This window comes from Malania oleifera, chromosome 10 (assembly GCF_029873635.1).
Source record: "Malania oleifera isolate guangnan ecotype guangnan chromosome 10, ASM2987363v1, whole genome shotgun sequence".
In the NCBI taxonomy this organism is placed as follows: Eukaryota; Viridiplantae; Streptophyta; class Magnoliopsida; order Santalales; family Ximeniaceae; genus Malania; species Malania oleifera.
Window position 1 is genome coordinate 10632670 of NC_080426.1, and position 25119 is coordinate 10657788.

A 25119-nucleotide genomic window follows, 5' to 3' on the forward strand; every position below is an offset into this window, starting at 1 on the left:
GGGGCTCACAGTAGAGAATTTTTTTGAGCTGATGGAGGCAGAGGTAAAATAACAGAGGGTAGGTAAGCAAGATTTGGCTGCCACGAATTAGCATACAAATTCGAAATATCACAGGTCCATCCTCTGAGATTTGTTTAATGGACTTGAGATTACATAAGCCTTTGGGAAATCTTATTCCAAACAAAGTATTATTTAATATTTTATTAAATAATAAAATTAAAATGGCAAAAAAACCCATTTCTCATATTATCTGGTATAAATATACACATATACTGTGATGGGAACTAGGAAGGAAACCAATACCTTAATTGCCTCAAAATATTTCCCTCGACCAACTTCCAACAACCTCAATCACTTTCGCGCATTTTTAGCCACAATATATATATATAAATATATATATATATATATATATATTATTAACAGTAACAATCAACTTTCACACTACCGAAGCTTTATTAAAAAATCAAAAAAAGTTAAAAGAAGAAATGCCACCCATCAGTCATAGACAGAGTGTCGCAAACAACCTTCCGAAAAAAGAGAAAGGGAAAAAGAAATCCAGTAAAGCAGAAGTAGTAGTACTACCAGTGCAGCATCATCATTGTCAGGTGGTGGTGTCTCACCCACAACTCCTCATTTTCTGATGCTCACTCTCTTCTCAGCTTCATAATTCGCATCCTCCCGTTTACTGGTTTCTCTGCCATTACATTTGCAACCCTACCAATCGCCAAAACCCCCTGCCTCTTTCTCCGCATTTCTCTTTCTTTGAAGTGGGTTGCAGAATCAGGTATTACTTCTCCTGCTCAGTCTGTTCTTTCGAGTTTTATTCTGCTGGGAGGAATCATTGTCAAGAAATGTGAGAATGAAGCCTTGGGTAACCCAGAAGTGGCTTGTTCTTTTTGTTATTTTGTTTGACATAGAGGCTGTTTGAACGAAGAATGGCTGGAACAAAGGGGTTGCTCTTAATATACCTTGTTTATGTTTGTTGTTTTAAGTCGATGGTTTGCAGTTCTTTTAGTCCCCTAGACGGCTTTTTTATTGATTGTGGAGGTAATAGAACCCTAAAACTTGAAGATGGCCGGGTTTTTGAACCCGATTATGGTAATGCTGATGTGGGCTTTTCTCCAACTTCCCACGTTGTGGTTTTGGAGACTGACATGGACTCATCGAATGAGTCAAATGACTTGGGCGTTTACAATTCAGCTAGGGTTTTTACAGTAGCTTCCAACTATACGTTTAGCACTAAGGAGATTGGCCACCATTGGCTGCGATTGCATTTTTACCCTGTTGAGAATCCTCATTATAATTTGACAAATGCAGTTTTTTCTGTTGTTAGTGATGGAATTAGATTGCTTCATGAGTTTTCTTATTCAAAATTTGGCAAAAGCTCTCGTCTTCTTAAAGAATATATAATTGATGTTGGGGCTTCGAGTTTGAAGGACTTGGTGTTAACATTGTCCCCGGTGAATGGTTCAGTTGCCTTCATCAATGGAATAGAGGTGGTATCTGTGCCTAATGGTCTGTTTGGTTCCAAAGTTATCCCTGTTCCTCTGGGTACTGCAGTTGACATGCCTACCAATGTGGCTTTCGAGATGGCTTATAGAATTAACATGGGAGGTCCTCTTCTGACTCCCAAAAATGACACATTATGGAGAACATGGGAACCAGATAAACCATATCTGGCTAATCCTGCTGCAGCCCATAATGTTTCTGCCAATCCGGGTGTAATTGAATACTCTGCTGGTGTACTAGCTGAAGCTGCTCCTAAGTGGGTTTATGCTACTGCCCAAGAAATGGCAAACGCGAATGTCACTGATCAGAAATTTAACATTTCATGGTTTTTTGAAGTTGATCAAAACTTCACCTATCTTGTAAGGTTTCACTTCTGTGACATTGTCAGTGTAGCTCCTCATAGTTTGATTTTCAATGTGTACATCAACAACCAATCTGCTCTAAACTCCTTTGATATCTCAACCAAAACAATGGAGTTATCGGCTGCTTATTTCATTGATTTTTTAGTTAATGCTTCAGTGGGTTCAAACCAGATGCTGGTCCAAATAGGCCCTTCTGTTTTAAGGAATTTCCCACCAAATGCAATCTTGAATGGTTTGGAGATTATTAAAATAAGCAATCCTAGTGACAGTCTAGATGGTGATTTCCATGCCATTTCCATTTATCCCAAGAGCCTAAAGATTAAAAAATGGATGCCACTAGCAATCTTGTCCTGCTTAGGAAGTTTTGCTCTTCTGTTAATTTGCTTAGCTGTTTTCTTCCTGTGTTTGCATCGTTCAAAGAAGCCAAAGCATCAGCCTTCAGCTTGGTTGTCACTTCCAACTCAAATAGGAGTTTCTGAAACCAAGATTTCGACTGGTAGTTTTGCTTCGACAGCACAATCACTTGGATTAGGCCGTATCCTAGCTTTCTTGGAGATTCGTGAAGCAACAAATAATTTTGATGAGAGCTTGGTGTTGGGTGTTGGTGGATTTGGTAAGGTCTACAGAGGAGTGCTGGATAATGGGGTTGTGGTCGCTGTAAAACGTGGGAATCCACGATCCCAGCAAGGGCTAACTGAATTCAAGACAGAAATTGAGATGCTCTCAAAGCTTCGGCACAGGCATCTGGTTTCTCTTATAGGTTATTGTGGGGAACTTAATGAGATGATCCTTGTTTATGAGTTCATGGCCAGTGGACCTCTCCGAAAACATTTGTACGACTCAAATCTTCCCCCACTCACTTGGAAACAACGCCTTGAGATTTGTATTGGAGCTGCAAAAGGATTGCACTACCTTCACACTGGTGCAGCTGAGAGTATCATCCACCGTGATGTCAAAACAACCAACATCCTGCTTGATGAAAATCTCAATGCCAAAGTGGCAGATTTTGGATTGTCTAAGTCAGGCCCTACTCTGGAGCAAACTCATGTGAGTACTGCTGTGAAGGGAAGTTTTGGTTATCTTGATCCAGAGTACTTTCGCAGGCAGCAACTCACCGAGAAATCAGATGTATATTCATTTGGAGTAGTACTGATGGAGGTTTTGTGTGCTCGACCGGCTATAAATCCAGCTCTCCCAAGAGAACAGGTTAATTTAGCAGAATGGGCAATGTGCTGGCAGAAAAGGGGCCGATTGGATCAGATAATGGATCCCCATCTTATGGGATCTGCTAATGTTGAATCCCTTCGAAAATTTGGTGAAACAGCGGAGAAATGTTTGGCTGAACAAGGAGTTGAAAGGCCAACCATGGGAGATGTTCTCTGGAATTTGGAGTATGCTCTTCAGCTGCAAGAGACTTCAATACAAACTGTTGCTGATGAGAATAGTGCAAATTATATTCCAGATATTCCAGACTGGAGCCCCCAGATTGAACCAGCTGATGGTGATGATGCCGGTACCATTAGCAACAAAGAATCTGATGCAGCAACAAGTTCGTTGTTTTCACAGTTGATGGATCCAAAAGGGAGATAGCTCTGTAGAGGCAAACGTTGATCATTTGTTTTGTTGTATCTTTCCTGGCTAATCCTATTACAAAGGAAGGGGTTACAAGGGTTTGTATCACAGTGGCAGTCAATTATTTCTTGTCACTGCCACTGGGCTAAATTGTAAGAGATCTTGCATGCAATAGCATCATTACTTCCAGATTAAGTGCAAGTGAAAGTTCTGAAGATATATGTCATTCTTGCTTAAAATCGAACCCCCCTTGGCAAACCCCCCCCGCGGAAAGAAGGATGACACTGCATGTTTAGCTTTATTCAGCAAGAAAAAATGTATTAATCTTTAATTTCTCATGTTTGTGTGTGTATGTGTGTAAAGCACAGCTCATCACCACGCATTTGTGCATTCCTTTCAAAGATTGTAAACAGCTGCGCAAGTTGTTTAATCACATTTTTCCTTTGATTTCAACCAAAGTTTTTTATGCTCTGAGATATTAGATTTGGGTTTCTGATGCATTCAAATGTATAAATCCTATCCACAGTTTCATTCTGCAATTGGCATCCTCATTATTAATTAGTATATCTGAAAATTTGATTGTGTGGCACAGTAGCAACATATTACTTGGATTGATTGTTTTTACAAGTGAAATGGGAGCTCTTTTTCTTCTCCACTCATTAAGCTACATTGAGTCTAGAAATCAGTGAAGAATATTTATTTATTCGTTTGTATTTGCTGCGGAATGAAATAATTTTGCCACAACCTAATCTCTTTTGGCATCTATCATGATATCACATGTTGATTCCCATGTCGAAGGAGGCCCCTTTTGCTGGGAGATGGGGTGCTAGCGGCAAGTTTATTCCCTTCTCATTCCTCTCCTGCTAAAGGCATCAATGTTGGTAGTTATGTTTGTATATGATCTTTTGTGCTTGTGGTATTAGGTGTTAGGTTCTTCATAAATTATGTCTTATCTTATAATTGCAATTATATCCTTCTCATTTTCTTTGTTGTGCAGAAATATCAAAAAAAATTTGAGCTTTTGTTGATCGTGTAGATGTGGTATACATTTACTTCCTCCCCTTCAGATTGGAGGTCAAGCTATTGATTTTCTGTTCTTTTGTGCTTTTCTGACTCTCCAGTTGTTCCCTTGCAAGCAGTAATCAACATGTTGGGTCCTAATTGATGAGATCCAAATTAACTCCACTAAATCAAATAGCTAATATTTTTGACACCGAAGATTTTTCTCTTATCAAATCTTTTTTTCTTTCTTCCTTCCATTTTAGTTTCTAATATGTTCAATTGAAAGTTAGTTCTATTCAGGCCCTCCCCAGGTTCTCCATTCTGAGATAAAATCTTTGATTGTGAGATTGTGCTGTTTTTAGTTTAGTGACTCATGCACAATAATTGATGTGAGAGCCTACAAGATAAACCCCACAATGTTTTGTTTCGGCAACAAGTAATCAATTTACCTTCTTTTTTTTTTGTGATTTTTGTTTAATGGAGGACAGATGATGTCTGTTTCCATCGCTCTTTATAGAAACAGTTTCTCTTGTGATTATTTGTTGGATGCAGAGGGCCATTAATGGAACGAACTATTATGTCTTTGAGTGTCTACTTGCCTCTTCAATTTCTCATATGGCTTTTGCATCAATAACGATTGGAAATGGTGTGATATTATACCATGTCAAACTGTGAATTTAGTTTACCATCTAAACCCCTTAGATGTGTCTTCATGCACAAGCTCATTGGTGTTGAAAGCGTGGACAGAGCATAAGCCTTACTATTATTTAGTAGGTTGAAAACAATAGAAGAGTATATTATTTAGTAGGTTGAAAACAATAGGCATCCAAGATTTGAACTCTGGACCTTTAGGTCAAAGAGGCAAATGACATACTAAAGAACCACCCAACATAAAAATTTTTAGCCATTAAGGGTTGAACAGATTTCATCTAACATGTGCAAGATTCAAACCCTGGACTTTTAGGTGATTGTCACTTGCAGCAGGTGGACATATGCATTGGAGACATGCCTAGTTCTTTTTGCTGCCTACTAGAGGGGTATGCATAAACATATTTAACATTCTCAAAACTCAGCATGTGAATCAGACAAGATTTATGGAGTTCTCATTGGTTTGGACTCATTCTGTGCCTGGTCTATTGCAAATGAACAGGTACTCTAAGAAGCATGCCTCTTTCTTTAGATGGCTGTTGAAGAGGATGCATAATTGTAAACATTACACTAGGATTTACAAATTTCTTTCTCGGTTGAACCTATTGTGCAACTTCAACCTGCATGCTTTTTACAGAAACTACTTGCTGTGTATCATTCAATCAAAAACATAGCTGCATTTTTATCTTCCTGGTGTAAATCATTTGTTTGGACAGGACATGGGATGAAGCGTGCCTGTTGTGTTCCTACACTTCAATGGTGACAATCAGACCTCTCATTTTAAAAGGCCTTTATCTGTTTCTATACATATTCTTCCTCCTCCTGCATTTTAAAATGAAAACTGTAAGATGACTATTGGCCCAATTGACACCCATTGCAGCTGATGTTTGCTCTTGCAGTGTTCCTGTGGCAGTTCTCATGAAGAAATGTCAATTAAAACTAGGTCAGCCATCCATCAGGGACTGTTTTAATTAGTTTGATACCATCAAGTTGCTTGTTTGGATAGGAAAATACTACAAACTGGTTGTTGGGGCACATGAAACACGGTAGCAAAGGTAGTCAAAGTGGTGGTACCACGGCTCTTTCATAGTCATACAACACTGGGCAATCTCATACACAAGACCTCAGCTCTATTTGCTCTAATGCGCAGCATTTTGAAGCAAGTGGTTAAACACAAGAAGGGACTAACTGGTTTGCATGTTACTATTTGTATTGGATACAAACATTAAACGGAAGAACTGATTTGCATAGCATGCTTCAAACTTTTGAGCTCGCAAGTGGCTAAACACGATGGGACTAACAGGTTTGCATGTTACTATTTGTATTGGATATAAACATTAAAGGGATAGCAATGTCACCTCAAGCGGCAGCATTTGTAAGACTTTGTAAAACTGTTTTCCGATGGCTTGGAACCCACGAGTTTTTATATCTACTGATTGATGCAACAAAACAAGACAAAAACAAAAACAAAATAATAACAAACAAATAATAAATAATAAATAATAAATGAAAAAACAAATCAATATCAAAATGATTCCTAGGAAACCAGACTTTGCCACTCGTTCAGCAGTTCACTGCAAGGACACAGCATGTGTTTCATCCATTGCTAACATGCTCATTCGAAAAGAAGAGGAAAAGAAGGTCAAACTCTTTCCAAAGAATCAATGTTTATTTTACAAATGTATTCGTGCATGAAGAATGAACAGCTCACATATTTTTATTTACAAATAAAGATTACAACAAAAACCATCACTACTTCCTCCTACTAAAGTTCATATTATCTTCACTAGTAGTAGAAAGATTTACAATAAGAAACAAAATTATCCAAACTGGTGAGAAACAGCACCTGCATGTCCACAACCCAAAGGGTGGAGGTAGTCAAGGTGATCCATTAACGAGAGAGAGAGAGAGAGAGAGAGAGAGAGCACTCAGAGGAACTATGGAAAAACTACTATTGATTCCACCCCACTTTCTAATTAATCAACAAATCAATATACCAGGAGACAAGCACGCTCCCAACCCTAAGATGCTTGCCTCCAAAAGAATATGCAGCCAGCCCTGAAAGAATGTCCCCAAGAGCCCACAAAACTCTGCACACCCTACTTTCCCAATCCTACAATTCTTCCACCACCATTGCGGAAAGCAAGCAGTGGCACTCACCTGGTCATGATTGTTGTCACAAGCCTCATCATTCTTGTTCAACTCAACCCATTCTTTAAATTTGCACCAACTGATATTCATAAAGGAACGGAAAAAAATTTAGAGAATGGCCAAAAGTGAGGACATTACCAATTGAATCAATCACTAACCAATATCTAAACAAGTCGATGTTGACGCAAACCCTTTCCAAAGTGGGGTTGCATCAAACGGACATATAAACCATTCTTTGCCACTAAAGAATCATGGGTCCCTTCCTCTACAATTCGCCCTCCATTAAGAACGACAATGTTGTCAACATGCCTCATCATTGCAGCCCTATGAGCTATCAGAATCGTCGTTTTGTTTCCCATGATGAGTGTATCAAGAGCCTCTTGGACCACCCGACTTGACTCAGACTCGATGGATGAGCTCGCTTCATCTAATAACAAGATTGGGGCATTCTTCAGCACCACTCGAGCAATTGCAATTCTTTGTTTCTGTCCTGGTGTTAGATCCACACCCCTCATACCTACATGTGTGTCATAACCGTGAGGCAAACTGCTAATAAAATGATGAGCATTTGCTATTCTTGCTGCCTCTTTCATCTCGGCCTCACTTGCATTGTGCCTTGCATATATTATATTTTCCCTTATGGTTGTTGAGAAGATAATTGGCTCCTGCTGAACAAGGCCCAGATGGTTCCTCAACCATCTCAAGTTATAGGTTTTCAAATCTCGCCCATCTAGTAAAACTTGGCCTGCAACTGGATTATAAAATCTTTCGATTAAAGATATTATAGTGCTCTTCCCAGACCCTGAAACTCCAACAACAGCTACAGTTTGTCCCCCACTGACTTTAAGACTGAAATTGCTTAATACCAACATTTCTGGACGGGTTGGATAACAGAAATCCACATTTTTCAGCTCAATGCTTCCATAAACATTAGGGGGTTTAAGCGCAGAGATGTCATCTGGATCAATCTTCGGCACTCGATCAATGATTTCAAACACTGAAGTAAGTGACTTACGTCGTTTAAGTATGTAAGGAGCCAAACCAAATGGCTCAACCAGTGCAAATGTTGCAAAGGAAAATACCATGTACTCCTTGACAGCTGTAGGCAGATCCATATGGCCATTTTTAACAGAGAGTGCAGTGTACCAGAGAAGGAGAGCATTGCAAGCAAAAAGAAGAAACTGTGAAAAGCCAAAGGCAAATCCAATTGCCATTCCATGAAGGAAGCTCTGCTTGAATATTTTCCTCAGTTGCAATCTGTAAAGCTCCATCACCTTGTTACCAGCACAAAATGCTACAACAGTGTAAATGTTTCTGACTGCATCTTCAAGGACCAAGGATGCCTTACGGTGCATCTCCTGTATGCCCCTTGAGAATCCAGCAAGCCACAATTTCTGCAAAATTAAAACTGGCAACCACTTAGCATTTGGGTGCAAAAGATAAGATGTGCCAAGGATCTTCACTATCACAAAATAAAAACAAATAATAATGCATGTAAACAAAAATCTCAACATCTACAGAATTCAAAAATATTAGACTGACAGATGTGATGGATGACCACCGACTAAGAACTTTAGATGTTTTATAGTGTAGCTATAGCTTTAGAAATTAGGATTTCTATTTTAGTTTGGAAGATTTTTGGTCAATTAGAAGTTCAGTTAATTAAGGCTATTTTGTGTATTTTTAAGTGTTTTGGGTTTCTTTTGTATTATTTGTTGGGTGTATAAGAATTCAGTTTGAATTAAGAATTGGTTCTGCCTCTCTGTCTCCCTCTCTCTCATCCTCCCATTCTTTCCTGTCCATTTTTCTCCATTCTGTTTCTGCTCTGCCCTGCTGTTTCTCTCTTCTTCTCTTTCTTTTTCTCTCCCTCAATTCACTGCCTCTGTATCTGTTTTTTACAGTCCCACATCAATTTAGTATCAGAGCAAACCTGATACCCAATATCTTCCATTGTAACTGATCCACCATCATTGTTTTACTTCAATCTCCTGCAATCATTCTCAAAGAATAATCCAAAACTTCCAACCACAACCACAAAACAACTGCAATTCACTTCCAATTTCTGACAGCATGAATCAAGCCATAGAAATCCAGCAATTTACACGAAGAAATCAAGGAAAATGGAAATTTGAAGCACTGTTCATCAACCTGCAACTTTGCATAGAATTACAATCATGCCCCTCATTTTTGAACTCCATTTTTCTTACTCCAACTTGCAGAACCAGTACCACCATCAGAGACAGACACCTATGAAATATCCCTCCCCCAAGTTTCTCCTCCATCCAAAGAGAGGTGTGGCTCCATGTGCTACCTGAAGATTTTCCAGCCCCCTTTAATTTCCCACCTTGCCAGAGTTATTTGAGACATTGTGACACTGCCTCCACCGTTAGACTCACCAACCCTCAATCTACCACCGACCAAAAGACCACCACGAGGGGATCCACACACTCCACGTGCCGGTGACGCGTATGTGGAACAATGTCCCTACATTTTGCAATTTCCTAACTCATGAGAAATTGGTTGCAGCTGCTAGAGTTGGTTTTCTTCTCGAGATTTTGAAGCTGTTTAATGGGAAACTGATTCATCAAGTTTGGTTCACATTTCGGAGGATAAATTCAGGCTGCCAGCACCTTGCAAAACTGACAAAACTAATAGAAATTGAATCCAGCCACAATAAATTGGATTTCCTGCACGATAATTTGAAGCTAACTTGAAGAAATCATCTGCTAGTGCCTGCTACATATATTGGGAGATCAATTCAATTCTGTGATCATATGATTGACATTGTGGAGCGAGAAACTGTATTGCCAGTGGCCCTGTTTCAGGCTTATTAGGGGAGTTCCTTGAAGCATCTGGGAGAAATTGAAAGGAAATATTTGAAGCTTCTCTTAAGATCACGATATCAGCATAAGGACACAGAAGGACCTTTTGTTAATGCTGCATGGACTTAAATTACTTGGACTCCATGAAGAACCGATTTATTGTTACTTAATTGCTACTTGCTTTTGCATCGGCCCTTATTTGCTCTACGGGGGGGAAAAAAATGATGAGTCAATTCCACATGTCTAGTTCCCACCTAGTTGGAAATTCTCAACAATTTTCACTTATCTAGCTCTCACCTAGTTGGCAATTCTCAACTATTCCACATGTCTAGTTCCCACCTAGTTGGCAGTTCTCAACAATTGATAAAACCTTGATGTCCTTTTGTTTTTAATGGTTCAAGTCCTCATTCTTAGGTTGGTTAGATGGTATGGCGAGTTATTTAAGTTGGTAAGCTGGTGTGACCACCAAATTCTCTACTTTTGCAAATCAAAACTTTTTGCTTCAGCAAAACAATACTCGCAAAAAAGTTGAAAGGGACAAATAATTTTGGAGAGCCTCCTATCACCACTTGGTCTAGAATGAGATATATTTTAAGAGAGAAACATGCCCCACATTCTTACACAGAGCAATTAGTAGACCGTGTAGTCTTAGGCAACTTTTTTCTAGTTTGCCGATTGTCACCATATATTTCAAGGCCTCATGTATTGGTGTGTTCTTACTAAGGAACCTAGAGTGGTAATTATGTTCAAAGAAAGGGTTTGAGAGATGAAATTAAAGAGGATATTTTTTGAAAACCCTAAAAAATACACGAAATTTTTGAAAGGCAAAAGCGTAAGATGAAGCCTTTTAACCCTTAAGAGACAAGACGAGACGAGACAACATGTAAGCCTTAAGGTGTTGAGGCATAAGCCTTTTGAGATTTCATTTCTAGATAGAAATATGAAATGAACTATATACATTTAAAATTACTAAAAAAATGTAAAAAATAAAATAAAATAAAATAAATTTGTAGACTACTAATTTAAGTAAATCATGCCAAGTGGTTATTCTAAAGATCTAAGATGCAACTCTCAATTATTTCAAAAAGATTGAAGTTCAAGAGTTTTAGAAATCAACTCGTATACATTTTCCATATAAACGTGTAGTTAAAATTTTCTTAAACAAATCTAACCTGAGATTCATAGACCCAAAATGCATATGCTTCAACTTGAAAGGCGCAAAAGGTGTGTCTTTCGTACAACTGTATAAGCCTCGGTGTGTGATGCATTGGCCATTTGGGATTTGGTATTTTAGACTGGGCCTCGAGACATTTCAGGCATGCCTCATTTTGAGGTAAGCCTCGGTTGATCCTTTCAAAACATTTGCATCCCACCATACCACAGGGCCATGGGAACTGAGAGATTTTTCTAGCTACCCACCAATAACACCGCCTCCTTCTAATGTTCAAGAGCTTCCTCAGCCTATATCAATTTCTAAGTGGGCAAGAGGTAGTCATAGACCCACCCAAGACGCTCAAGAGAAAAGTCAAATTAATATTGCTTATGCAAGTTGCAAAATGGAGTTTCTTGACTACATAAATGATTTTCATTTTATTAGTGCACAATTTTTTTTTCATTCTTTAGTGGACACAAGTCATACTATCATAATAGGGCCTTAGACTTGGCTTTAGAACCCTAAACACTGTTGGTTCTTCCAGGCAAGAGATGGACCTTGACTTGTCACTAAACTTGGTTGTAGAGACTTGCAATGAACTTCAACATTAGTTGCCAACTAATAGGACAGATATGTTTGTTAATGACCTTACTCTTCAACCTCAATTCTTCACTTCTAAACCAAAGAATGAATTAACAATTTGTCGCTCCAAAGCATGTTGAGTTCAATCATGGAACCTATTGTTGAAAATCCCCCTCAAATGATATCTCATCCATCCACTAAAACATGTGCCTCCATACCTCGCATCTTCTCCCTACATATGTTCTTTAACCAAGTCTAGTGAAACATTTCCATCTTTCTACAATATGGACTGAATTAAATTAATATCTTGTTTGTAGGACTTGTTATTTTACAGAAGACATTGAAGCCTTCTACGCTACTTGCAATTGGACAATATTTTTTATTCTCTCCCATGGTTATTGGTGCCACCTCTTGATTAAGTGTAACAAAAGGAATTTGATGGAGACCACCACTGGAGATTTGATGCTTATTTTGTAGCTATAGCTTTAGGAATTAGGATTCTTATTTTAGTTTGAATAATTTTGGTCATTTTATAAGTTGAGCTAATTTAGGGGTATTTTGTGTATTTTGAAGTTATTTTGTAATTATTTGTGCTAGTAAATTTGGGTGTATCAAGAACTTTGTTCGTGCATTGTATTAGCTCTCTTTCTCTCCCTTCTCTTTCCTTTCCTCTTCCTCCTTTCTTCTTCTCCACTTCTCCTCTTTTAGTTTTCCTCGGTTCTGTCCTGCTATTTCTCTCTTCTTCTCCCTTCTCTTCTTCTCTTTCTATTTCTATTTCTATCCCTCAACTCTCTCTTTTACCTTTTTTGTAACAAGATGCCCAAGATCCTGGGAACAAAATGAGATTAAGAAATAATGACGGTCACTGTCCAGATTAATGAAAAAGTTTACAAATGATGACAATGACATATTCAAGGTTAACAAGGGCGGGAAAAAAAAAATTCCTAACCTAGCTACACAAGGAATCAGGACTCTTTGGTACAATCATTGCACAAGAGGTTAGAAATGTCAACTGAACATAGTGATGATAAAACAAAGAACAGAAACAAGTCAAGGGACTCTCCCATTATTTTATGAATCTAAAGCCTCAGCATGTAATGCATTAGGCTTTTCAGGATTTGGTATTTTAGATTTGAGCCTCTAAGGTGTTTCAGGCATGCTTCGCCTTGAGGTGAGCCTTGATTGAGCCTATTAAAACATTGAATATAATAACTAAAAATTGGGGCATTTTTCCAACTTCAAAGGCAGTTGTTGTTCTCATCTATCATTGACCATTTTTTGTCAATATACTCAGTAATGCTGGTAGCTTAGTTCTTCCCTTCAGTGTGATCATCTCAACCAAACAACATAGAGGGTACTTTGAAAAATAAAAGGCAGCCAAGCATGCATTATAGAAGTCAAACATTGAGGAATCAGAGCCAACCAATGTGTTAATAGCAAAGAAATAGGCAACTTATTGACTAAAACATGAATTATATGAGATGATACTTTTTTTTTTAGCTTCTAAATTACACGTCATGAAAAAATAGAAAATGGTAAGAATTTCTAAGAGCCTGTTTAGTTGTGGAGAACATTCTCCATTTTCATTTGTTTTGTTTTCCAAATAATTATACAGAATTTCAAGTTATTTTTTTGTTTTCAACTTAGTATTAAAAAATACAAGGATAATAGTTAGTTTTGTTGTGCAAATCAATTTTTTATTTTTTGTTTGTAGAGTTTAAAATAATTACAAAAATTATAACTTGTTTTCCAATTTTATATAAAGATCATATAAGATAGTAAGTGCAATCATGGATTTTTGGGCTTGAATTTGGATTTTTTGAATTTGAAAGAAAGTACATAAAGCACCCAAATCAAAGTCCAAGATTTGTATTCCATGCTCCCCTATGCAAAGTAAGAATTGGAAATATAGAAAATTAAAAAAAGACGAATTCTAACTTTCCTCTATAAATTTGAAACCTTAGAAAACAAGGTGACATTTTTTGTAATTATTCGGAAAATTAGAAATGGAAACTAAAACTATTTCCACAAGCAAATGGTATCAAAACATTTTATTATTGTTCATTTATTTCAAACAAAATTTGAAAGATTAAAAAAGTAACTAAGTTCTTTGAAATTTTTCGAAAAACTAAAATGGAAAATGACAACTATTCTCCACAATTAAAAGGGCCCTCAATTTGTCCATGAAAAAAAAAAAAACAGAAAACTGTTGGAAATCGACTTCACAAGTGATTCAACATACTATATGGAAATAATAAAGGACAAGATCTACCAATGAATATGGACCATATGAGGCCTGATGAATGGAGTAACAATCTACAAATGCCTACTTGGTTGCTCAATGAATCAAGAAAGGAAAATGGTTGAGGACTACTGTCACCACAAGTAAAGCAATTATAGTGAAAAGCATGTAGACATTGTGCAAACCTGTGCAATAGCTGAAACAGTGAGAATGGGAAGGGTTGCCAAAGCCACAAGTGCCAATCGCCACTGTAGCAACATCCCAATAAGGACAGCAACCATTACAGCTGCACTGTCCTGTATAAATATAGAAAGCCGATTGCTAAAAGCAGCTCGCACAAATGTAGCATCATTTGCCAATCGCATGGATAAGGTATCTGCACTATTCTCCTCATCATCAAACCATCCAACTTCATTGCGCAGCATTGCTGTAACAGCAACAGGTATGGAGAACATTAAAAAAAACTGATGCATCCACAAAACAGGGCCAGGAGATCATACACAGAATTCTTCACACTCATAAATAATACATACATTAAAGAATTTACCTGAGAACATCATTCTCCTAACTCTTTCAGTCATTTTCTCCCCCATTATCCCGAAATAGAAGTGCTGCAAAAAATTAGCAACCACTGTCACAATACCCATGCAGGCAATGATCAAGCACCATTTATCTACTTCTTGCCGCACTTCATGCCGTAAATGAGGGCGATCACCAACTCTATAATATTGTGTTACTATAAGTGCAATCACATATGCAAGAAGAGGATTAAAAGAACCAAAGATAGCAGCACCAACGCTCCCTAGAGCAGCATAAAGCCATTCAGCGAAGCTAAGCTCTGCAAGCCTCCAAAATGATGGAGCTTCCCTATGATGGTTATCCTTTGCCTCCTTCATTTTTGCAGGCATGTCATCACGTTGACGGTGAGGCCGACTAAATGTCTGTGAATGGGAACGTTCACTTTTGGGATCAGACGTCAATAGTGGTGACACAGGCGACTCAGGGTCTGAAGTATTTGATGTTTGTTGGTGAGCAGATTGAACATCAATCTTTGGTAATTCTGGCAGTCTCATTTCAAAACTATCCTGCCTTCTTATTGACGGTTCATTATCAACAGCATCCGATGGCACACCATTTTCCAGCATTTGCTCTGGTGGTGGACTCAATATTTTTGGAGATTCTTGAGAGTTGAAGCCACCATCTTGGACCCATAGCCCATGGATTCCAGAAACCCTTTGAAGAGAGGGTGATTTGGCCATTTTAGGAGATGATGGTTCTTGGAAGCTATGACTTGCTGATGAATCCCTTTCAATTTGGAAAACTGTGCTCTCTTTAGAGTTCCGTAGGGGCATCCTAGATGAAGATAGAGAATGCATAAACATGCAACTTACTTATAGGATAACAAATATCTAGAACAAGAATGATTATTCTAAAATGATTGAACCTAAAATGACAAACTTGAAATAATGTTGAGAGGCCAGGCAAGATATTTCAGTTGAGAAAAAGCATAAACCTGTTCTATTGAAGCCTAAAATAATAAAACTTGAAATAAAGCCAAGTGGCCAGGCAAGACATTCCATCATGTCAAAAAAAGCATTAATCTGTTCTCATGTCATGTACCTTTTAGGAAGTTTTGCCGCTTCTTCACATTTCAGAAGCTCTGCATATAAACCATCCAGAGTTAATAATTCATCATGTGTACCCATTTCAACGAGTTGACCCTCCTCCATCACAGCGATGTAATCAGCATTCCTTATGAGACTAAGCCTTCGAGCTATTATTATAGTTGATCGTCCCAACATGAGGAGATCTAGAGCCTCCTGCACAGCTCGTTCAGCTTCAAAATCAAGTCCACCAGTAACCTCATCAAGCAGAAGAATAGATGGATTTGAAAGCACTGCACGAGCAACAGATAGTTTTATCTTCTGTTCTTCAGTCAATGCCAAACCAGCCCTACCCACCTAAAATGCAAGTCAATGGAGAAAGAGATAAGCTAGCCAATATACCAAGTCGTATGAGTTTTAAGTTTATATACATGTATCAGAGTTTTGACCTGAGTATCATATCCTTTGTCAAGTGAGCTAATGAATGTGTGAGCATGCGCTATTTTGGCAGCTTCTTCTATCTGATCTAAAGTAGCATGTGAGCGACCATATGCAATATTATCTCTGATGCTCAAACTCAACAATGCAGGTTCCTGGGTGACTAGTCCTATTTGGCTCCTCAGCCACTCAAGTTTCAGGTTTTTTATGTTCTCTCCATCTAAAAGAACTTCTCCTGCAACACAAAAATGAAAAATCATTTGAATCTACAACCAGACAGAATCGCTAAGAGCCTGTTCAGTTACGGAGAGCTGCTTTAAATTTCCATTTTCAGTATTCCAAAGAATTACAAAAATGAGCCCCTGTTTCCTAGTTTTCCAACATCTGTATAAAAACTTGGAAAGCATCTTTGGAAAGCAGGAAAACAAGGTGGCATTTTTGTGATTCTTTGGGAAACTGAAAATAGAAAGTGAAAACTGTTCTCCACAACTGAACAGGCCCCAAGTGATTCAGTTAGGACTCAAAGTCTAGAAGGAAATAACACAGGCATGCACTATGAAAATAGTGTCACAGTACCTAATGTAGGGTCGTAAAACCGCTCCATGAGTGGAATGATACTGCTTTTTCCAGAGCCATTTCTGCCAACAAGTGCCACAGCTTTTTTGGCAGGTACAGTGAGGTAAAAGCCACTCAAGATAGGAATTTCAGGGCGAGACAAATAGCTGAAATAGACATTCCGAAACTCAATGTTTCCTTGTACAGAGACCAAGGTATTTCCATCATGATTTACTGCAGAAGTTGAACGGCTTATCATCTCAAAAAGTCTATAGGCAGCAATTCGTCCTTGCTCAAATGAATAGAAGTTTGTTGCTGCTTGATTCAGACCACTAAAAGACAAGAAAGGCACAATAAATGAAAATTTTGAAAGACCAAAGAAAATGAGAAATAGCACAAAGAATTGAGGATGAGATACTCACAGACCACTCAAGATTACAGCAAACAGGGCTGTAATAATTTCACCTCCATGTGCTTTATTGCGCATAACCAGGAATCTTCCAACCCAAAGTTGTAAGGCACATGAACATATTGCAAGCCCATATGTAAATCCAAGTCCAAGCCCTTGCACAAGACTAATCAATACACCATATCTCAGTGTGGCTTGTAGTGAAGTTGCATATGAATACTTGGCCAATGTTTCATTTGTAAATGCATATAAGGTCCTAATATAAGAGACTGCCTGCAGAAAATAAAGAAATAGATTTGCATTATAGAAGCACTGCATTAAGTGCTTCACCAGAATGACAATAGTTATTATCAATTACAACATCCAGTAAATGAAACTTCAAACCAAAAATTTCAATTGTTTTGTTAGAGGAGGAAAGAATTTCGGGTTCAATCCAATTAAAAGAACAAAGATTACAAGGATAAAGAATAAATAAAATCAATTACAGCTTGGGCATTGTTAGATTACCAATTTACCTAAAAGCTTAAGCTGTTAGGATGTGGGCCACCAATGTTTATCAAGCTTAAACACTCCCCTGCGTGAGCAGCCCAGTTGCACATGGAGAAATAAAGCGATCATGATAATGCCCATTACAGGGAATAAGATCATTTTTTTTTTTCTAGAGAAAGAAATAAATTAAATGAAGAGGAAAGATTGAAAGAATGTAAACAAGGAGAAAAATATCCTCCTATGAAAAGGAGAAACCAAAATAGACTAGAAAACAATCAAAATAGAACTGCTTTCTAATCTCTCTGCAGATCCACGAAAGGCCTCCTTCTAAAACCGCTAGCTGCAGCCTGCAGAAGACCATAGAGAAGCCAAGTACTGAGTCCTATCCCAAAGCAAAATAATTCCTCTTTCCAGAAATGATACGAGCATTCCTTCCCATAAAACTGCAAAGATGCCACAACTCCAAAATATTAAAGCATCACCACTCTTTTAAAACCTGCACAAGATATATGTAACAATTTCTCCACTGAATCCTGGAAAACCTAAGAAATAATTTATTCCATTCCCCCAATAAAAAAAGGCAATGCAAAAATAAATGCGAAGCAGAATTTCAGCTATCAAAACACAAGAAACGACAACTGGAAATAACGTCTTTAAAGGCCTCCTACTCTGCAACATATTGTTGGTGTTTATTAATAATAACCAACTAAACACCTTAATCTTAGAGGGGCCTTTAGCTTTCTAGGCGAAATGATGAAGGGGAAAAGATTTAAAAGATTTAGTCAAATGCGCAAAGAAAGATTTGAAGAATAAAACCCAACAGAATCCAAAATCCCAACTTCAACCATCCCTGTCATATGAGAAATGAAAATCCTCCAACAGAACCAACAAAAAAGATAGTTCTTCCAGCAACCTATCATTTAGAGGCCTACAAAAGGGGAAACTGCAAGAAGTAGGCGCCTTTGAATTAAGAAAGGAAGTAATGACTTATTGACATAACTATGCACTAAAGAGAGGGAGTATAAATGAGAGAATGAAATGTAAAGCGCATTCCCCACCTAAGCATCTTGCTAAAAGAGGATATGAGACCCTTTGCCTGCAAAATATTTTATATAAGGAATATGATGGCGGGCCTTGGATCAACGGTAAGTTTGCTCCTTTGTGACCGGTTGGCCATGGGTTCGAGTCCAAGGAAATAGCCACTCTACATAAAAGTAGGGGTAAGGCTGCGTACACTGTGATGGCCATCCCCTTACCCTCACGAAATGGGGAGCCTTATGGCCTGAAGACGCCCCTTTCAATAATCAAAGGAAAAATCTGAGCAATACTTTTCCAAGGACTCCACAGAACATCTTAAACCCCAATTAGCATCCCACCCATTAGAATGTAAGCCAAAATTACTTTTCACAACTTTATTCCAATGAGAATTTTCATATAAAGAAAATTGTCACCATCATTTACCCAATAAGGCAGTGTTTTTAGACATCAAATTTCTAAGACCCAAAAAACCCTCCAACTTGGATCTACACGCATCCTAACAAACTAAATGATCTCTCTCTTCTCCTCCGCCATTGACCAAAGGAAATCTCTCATTGCTTTCTCAATTTTCCTAGCCATCCCAACCGGAATCCTGAAAATGTACAAATATAAAGTGGGATACTAGAGAGAAGGCTTGAAAAGGGTGATAAGACCACCTAGAGAAAATGAAGCACCTTTCCACCCATCCAAACACTTAGACCTAGCATTACTCCCCAAGGGAACTCCTAAATAAGACAAGGGCCACTTAAGAATGCCACACCTAGCTAAGGAAGCTACCTCCAAAGACTTGACACTACTATGATTTAGCAATCCCACTCTCACTCAAATTTATTTTTAAACGTGAAACCTTCTCAAAAATCTGTAATATTTGTGAGAACATTCAAAAATACTCTCTTAGGTGGATCCACTTCCTCTGCTACCTTTATAGCTGGTGCCTCACAAGTTGCCTTTCTTCAACCATATTCTAGGAATCAATGCCATTCGGCCCATTCTTGCTAAAGCTAGTAGGAAGGTCATAAGATTTTGATGATGCTTTGCTCTCGAAATATTTTTTTTTGCAGAAAAGATACTCACCTCCCCTGAGGTTTGGCAAAAAGACATAGACCTCCTTTGAGGTTTCAAAAATCCCAGAGACCTCCCCTAAGGTTTGTTAAAAATGACACAGACCTCCCCTGAGGTTTGTCAAAAATATCACAAACCTCCCTTGAGGTTTGCCAAAAAGACACAATCCTCCCCTCAAAAAACTTATCTTTTTGCAAAATACAAGGGAAGGTTTGTGTCTTTTTGACAAACCTCATGGGAGGTCCTTGGGATTGTTGCAATCTCAAGGGAGGTCCCTAGAATTTTTGAAACCTCAGGGGAGGTCATTGTCTTTTTGTCAAACCTCAAGGAGGTTAGTGTCTTTTGCCCTATTTTTTTCTATTTACTAATGCCTCTTCAAAGGATAAGGATAAGGAAGGCAAGGTCCTCACAGTCTATTAGGAAAAGGCAAAAAGCATTTGGCAAACACCTTGTCATCCTATCCTACCACCTCTCCCCAAAACACTTCTTAGCAAAGGTTTTATCCAAGAAAGTCTAGACAAACCTATCATAAGCCTTTTCAAAATCCAACTTAAATTTAATCCCCTTCTTATTTCTCCTATGAACATCCTCAACTACTTCATTAGCCACCAAATTAGCATCCACAAAATGACTTCCCCACCCCCCCCTCTTCCCCACCCCCCCCCAACAAAAGAACTTCAGGCCTTAGAAATAGCATCTCCTATCACTTTACTCAGCCTATCTGCAAGAACTTTTACAATAATCTTGTTAACACTTATGGCTAGATTGATAGGTCTAAAATAAGCAATTTTTTGAAGCCTGACCCTCTTTAGGCAATAAAGTAATGAAAGTAGAATTAGTGCTTTTTCCTAAGATTCCATTAAAACAGAATTCATTAAAGACCTTCAACAGATCAGCCTTCACCACACCCATGGTTATAAATTTCCACAAAATTGTAGAAATTTCCATCGAAATTTTTGTATTCCATCACCCTCAAAATGGAAATATTCTATATTCTAATAGTTCAAATTTCCACAAAATTGTAGAAATTTCCATCGAAATTTGTGTATTCCATCACCCTCAAAATTGAAATGGCAATCAATCTCCTTCTATTTAAAAACTTATCCAAACCTCAAAATTTAAGTGAAACTTGTTGAAATTTGAACTACTAGAATATAGAATGAAATTTCCTTGGAACTGAAACGTGAGATTTAAACACAAAGTGAACTCTCTCTTGATTTATATTTTTATTTTTTTTCTTCAAATTGAAACCAGAAATTACTACAAAGGCTGTTTAAATTATATGAAAAATTAAACTTTGATATTAGCTTTTAGATTTTATTTAACCATTTATTTTATTTGTATGACAAATAATATTTAACTATTTTTGAATTTCACTTGTATTATTGAATATGTTCAATATAAATATTATATTATATCATCTCATACACAACGTAATATATTAGTTCTATAACTTGCTTTATTTTGTCTATTAACCAATTTTCAAACTTGCTTTATAATGTTTGTAAACCATTTCTAAAGTTTCATAAAAGAATTCCAATAACTTCCATCAGTTTTTAAAATTGACATAGAAATCAAAATTGCCATCAAAATTTCCGTATGTTTTAAGCTTTGAAATATTAATCAAAATTGAAAATTTTAAGACCTTGACCAAACCCCAACAATCCTGAAAGAAGGCCATGGTGAAAGCATCTGGACCCAGAGCCTTATCCCTATCCATCCCAAACACTACATTCCTAACTTACATCTCCTCAAGGCCTTTCCAACCATCAAATCTAATCACTAGAAATATGGCCCCACTCTAACCCCTCAGTCATTACTCTACTCTCAGCCTCCTTGATAAATGAATTGGAAAAGAAATCCAGTGATCTCATTTGCAATCAATCAAGGATCAAAAGAGACTACTCCATCTCTCAACTCCAATTCCGTCCCTAAATTTCCTCCCATTTTACCATCAGCCAATCTATGAAAAAACTTAGTATTATTATCACACTCTGTAACCTATTTAAATTTAGTATTTGCCTGCAACTCCTCCTCTCGCTAAAAATCACTTTCTTCAACTCATTTTACAACTAAACCCGCTTCGCCTCCCCCAAATGTGTTAAAACTACACCACCCTCTTTTCTTTCCAACCAATTAATCTCAGGTAAGATGTTAAGACTTCCTAACCTATTACACCCAAAAATTTCTTCATTCCAATTTTTCAAAACTCCTTTTAAATGTTTGAGTTTTTTCATGATCTGAAAACCCTCACAACCTATTACACACACCTCATCCCAAGAATCATTAATTGAAGAATGAAAAGACTAATAATCTAACCGCATATTTTCAAATCTAATGGGAGTGAGTGGGACCCACTTTACCTTGCTAGATTCAACAAAATAGAGAAATGGTCCAAGTTCAGATAAAGAGATTTGGGAAAGACTAGGAAACCATCCTCCCACTCACTACCAAACAAGAATCTATCTAGGTGACTGGCCACTGATCTACCTCCATCCACAAACCAAGAGAAACAGCATTGTCCATAGGAATATCCTCAACCCACAATACTTAAGAAATCTATAAAAAAAAAATTATGCATGCTTGAGATGAAGCTAGAAATGGTTCATGATTGCATAAATTGGCAGAAAATGATTCATATAGCCTACCCCACCTAGTGGGACTTGAGGCTTGGTTTTGTTGTTGTTGTTGAGATGAAGCTACCTCTCTCTTTCTTTCCCCCTGGAAATCTTACTACATTAAAATCAACCCCACAATCCACCTAGGAAAACAAACCCACTCTTCCCAAAAAACACAACGAAGAGCAGGCCCAGGAGGACCATAGATGGAAGAAAACCACCAATCATCCCTACCTCTGATTTCTAACAACACACCTTACAAGAAGAAACCTAATAGACCATCAACTCTGGAGTTAGAACGAGAAAATCCCAACCTACCCTTCCAAACACTCCTAATCAAGCCCTCGTTTATTTTTTCAAGTTTAGTTTCTTGTAGGAAAACAATATCAACTATCAAGTAAGTTTCTAGTCCACACTTCCTTAATCAAGCTTCTTTTCCTACATCCATTAACCACCTCATATTCCAATTAATTAACTTCATGACTTAACTAATTTATCCCTCCCTCATCTTGACCTCTCCCATCCCCATAATTAACAGAACTTGCTAGCTTATTAACTCTTTTGGGACTCTTTCTTTTTCCTTTTTTTTTTGTTTTTCTAATCATCAAACAATAAACACAGACAACCTTGTCGCCATAGGTATAATACCATGTTAGATTACCACTTTACCTAAAAGCTTAAGCAGGTTGTGGGCCCACACATATATCAAGCTTTAACAGGCAATAACAAAATGCTGCCTGTTGCAAGTACAAAGTTTTGATCCAACCATCTTGTACCATGTTGACTGACATTTCAGCATCCACAGAAGCACTTCCATTGATTTCCCTCCAACCCAGCAAAAACATGTTTGAACAATCAGCAGTACTTCTTTCTCAACCTCTCAATGCACATACCATTCCAAGCCCATAGGTCTGCCTCCATAAACCCTGCTCCTACCCTTTTGACCCCCAGCATAGCTATCTCAGTCTCAAAATGTTCCTGGTTCACTATAAGCACACGAGGATATGTAACAGCATCAGCTTTGTCTTCACACAAAAAACATCTCACCAATTAAACACTATAATGACCCCTTCAGCAAGTTGTCCATGGTCAGAATTATTTCCTAGATTGCTTCCCAGGGGAACAAAGCAATCGTTTTCTTATGTTGCTGCCCAAGAGAACAAAGCCCCTTTGGGAGGAGTTATAGTCTTCCAAATGGCTTTCCAGGGGAAATCATGCACAGCAGTCTAAACACAGGCACTAATAAAAATTCCTTACAATGATTTCACCTCATAAAACCCACTCCTAGAGCTCTTACATTTTACCCCATTCTCCCTACCTTGGAAGAGCTGTGGTAGTGCGAGCAGATCAAAACTTTTTTGCCCCCGACCAGGCTGTGCAAATCTGGAAACAGTCTGCTGAGAAGGACCTCCCCACACTTGTTATCCTGCCAGAAGAGTACTGAATTGCCCCTTTTGGCCTGAAAGCGAATCTATCCAACAATTCTATCCCACCTTTTTCCAATGTTTCTTCATACTCCTATCCACAAGCACCTCTAGGCTCCTTAGTCGCTCATCTGTTATGCTCCAATCCATATTTAGCCTCCAACAACTTCTTCCATATTTGATTTTTTTTTTTTTTTTCTATCTTGAGCCCCCATAGCCCAGTAGAGCCATATTGAAATGGGTAAGGTTCTCTCAATCCCCAACCCTTGATAGAGCGGTTGTTTCACAGCTCTACATTTCACCCAAGTGGAATTTGGAAGTCCCCTCTATACAGCCCCAAAGAAATTTTCTCTCAATATTATTCAATCTTCTAGCTGCCAAACAAGGAATAGGGGAAAGGGGCATAAAGTACACCAAGAGGATGGAAAGAGTATTTTGACAGGTACTTTTTCCAACCCACAAATTTCTTTACAAACCTTTCCAGTCTCCACCAAGGGGTTCCAAAAGATTTTATCCTTGAATTTTGCTCCGAGAGGAAGGGCCCAAGTACAATAATGACCATTTTCCAACCTTGCACCCAGTTGCTTTGGCTAATAGTGCCCCCTCCACCACATCCCCAAAATGGGGATGGGCTTGCTCTTCCCTAAGTTCACTTTCACACCCAATAATTTTTTTAGATAAGGGAAACTTCCAAAATTGCTTCAAAGCACAACACTATTGGTTCTCAAATTTAATCTCTCCTCTACAAAGCCACACAAAAAATGATGGTGTCATCTACAATCAAAAGGTTAGTGACCCTCCCGCCTTGTGTGCTTCCACCCATTGAAAGCCTGGAATTGAGACCATTATCCTCCACTTGAACCAGAATCTTATCAAACACTTCCATCCAAGGCAAAAAGGAAGGGAAAGAGGGATCCACTTGCCTCAACCCCCTTGAGGAATTGAAAAAAAGCTAGAACGAATGCCTTTTCGAAGTATAGAGAACATGGATGAAGAAACAAACTTTCGTATCCAGTTCCTTTATTTTGACCTGAAAGTGAAGCCGATTCTTTCCAATGGCAATGAAGAGAAATCTCCAAGAGACATGATCATAGACTTCATAATTAAAAAAATCATGGTGCTATGCTGCCAAATAATGTACCACAATCTTTCAATTTTTTTGATAAGTAATATACCATAATCTTTTTCATGCGAACACGTTAATGTAGAACGATGACTTCAAATTAATTAATGGAAGTTGAGGAAATTCAAAAAAATGACAACAAATGCTATAAATCCAAAGGAAAATTAGTAAAGCTTGATATACATTGTGAGCCACTATTAGGTAAAGTGGTAATCTAACATGGGTTATAGTCTCATTGCCTGCATTTATTATGTGATGATTAAAAAATTATTCTATTCCCTGTAACGGGTGTTATCTATCGTGTGTGTCTCTCTCC

At 38.0% G+C, this 25119-nt stretch overlaps 2 protein-coding genes across 2 annotated transcripts in view; one reads left to right on the forward strand and one right to left on the reverse strand.

The window, feature by feature from the left end:
• Positions 1-509: 509 nt before the first annotated feature.
• LOC131165574 (receptor-like protein kinase THESEUS 1) lies at positions 510-3660 on the forward strand. Its single transcript, XM_058123497.1, has one exon. The coding sequence runs from the start codon at positions 936-938 to the stop codon at positions 3459-3461; it is 2526 nt and encodes an 841-aa protein (XP_057979480.1). The 5' UTR covers positions 510-935; the 3' UTR covers positions 3462-3660.
• Positions 3661-6719: 3059 nt separating this feature from the next.
• LOC131165573 (ABC transporter B family member 20) overlaps positions 6720-25119 on the reverse strand; it is a 28866-nt gene continuing 10466 nt past the window's right edge. The window contains exons 5-11 of the mRNA XM_058123496.1: positions 17063-17322; positions 16662-16972; positions 16097-16320; positions 15664-16004; positions 14591-15396; positions 14229-14470; positions 6720-8638 (exon numbers count right to left, since the gene is read on the reverse strand). Of these exons, the coding sequence (XP_057979479.1) occupies positions 7409-8638; positions 14229-14470; positions 14591-15396; positions 15664-16004; positions 16097-16320; positions 16662-16972; positions 17063-17322 (3414 nt within the window). The 3' untranslated portion in view covers positions 6720-7408. The remainder of the gene's footprint in view (positions 8639-14228; positions 14471-14590; positions 15397-15663; positions 16005-16096; positions 16321-16661; positions 16973-17062; positions 17323-25119) is intronic.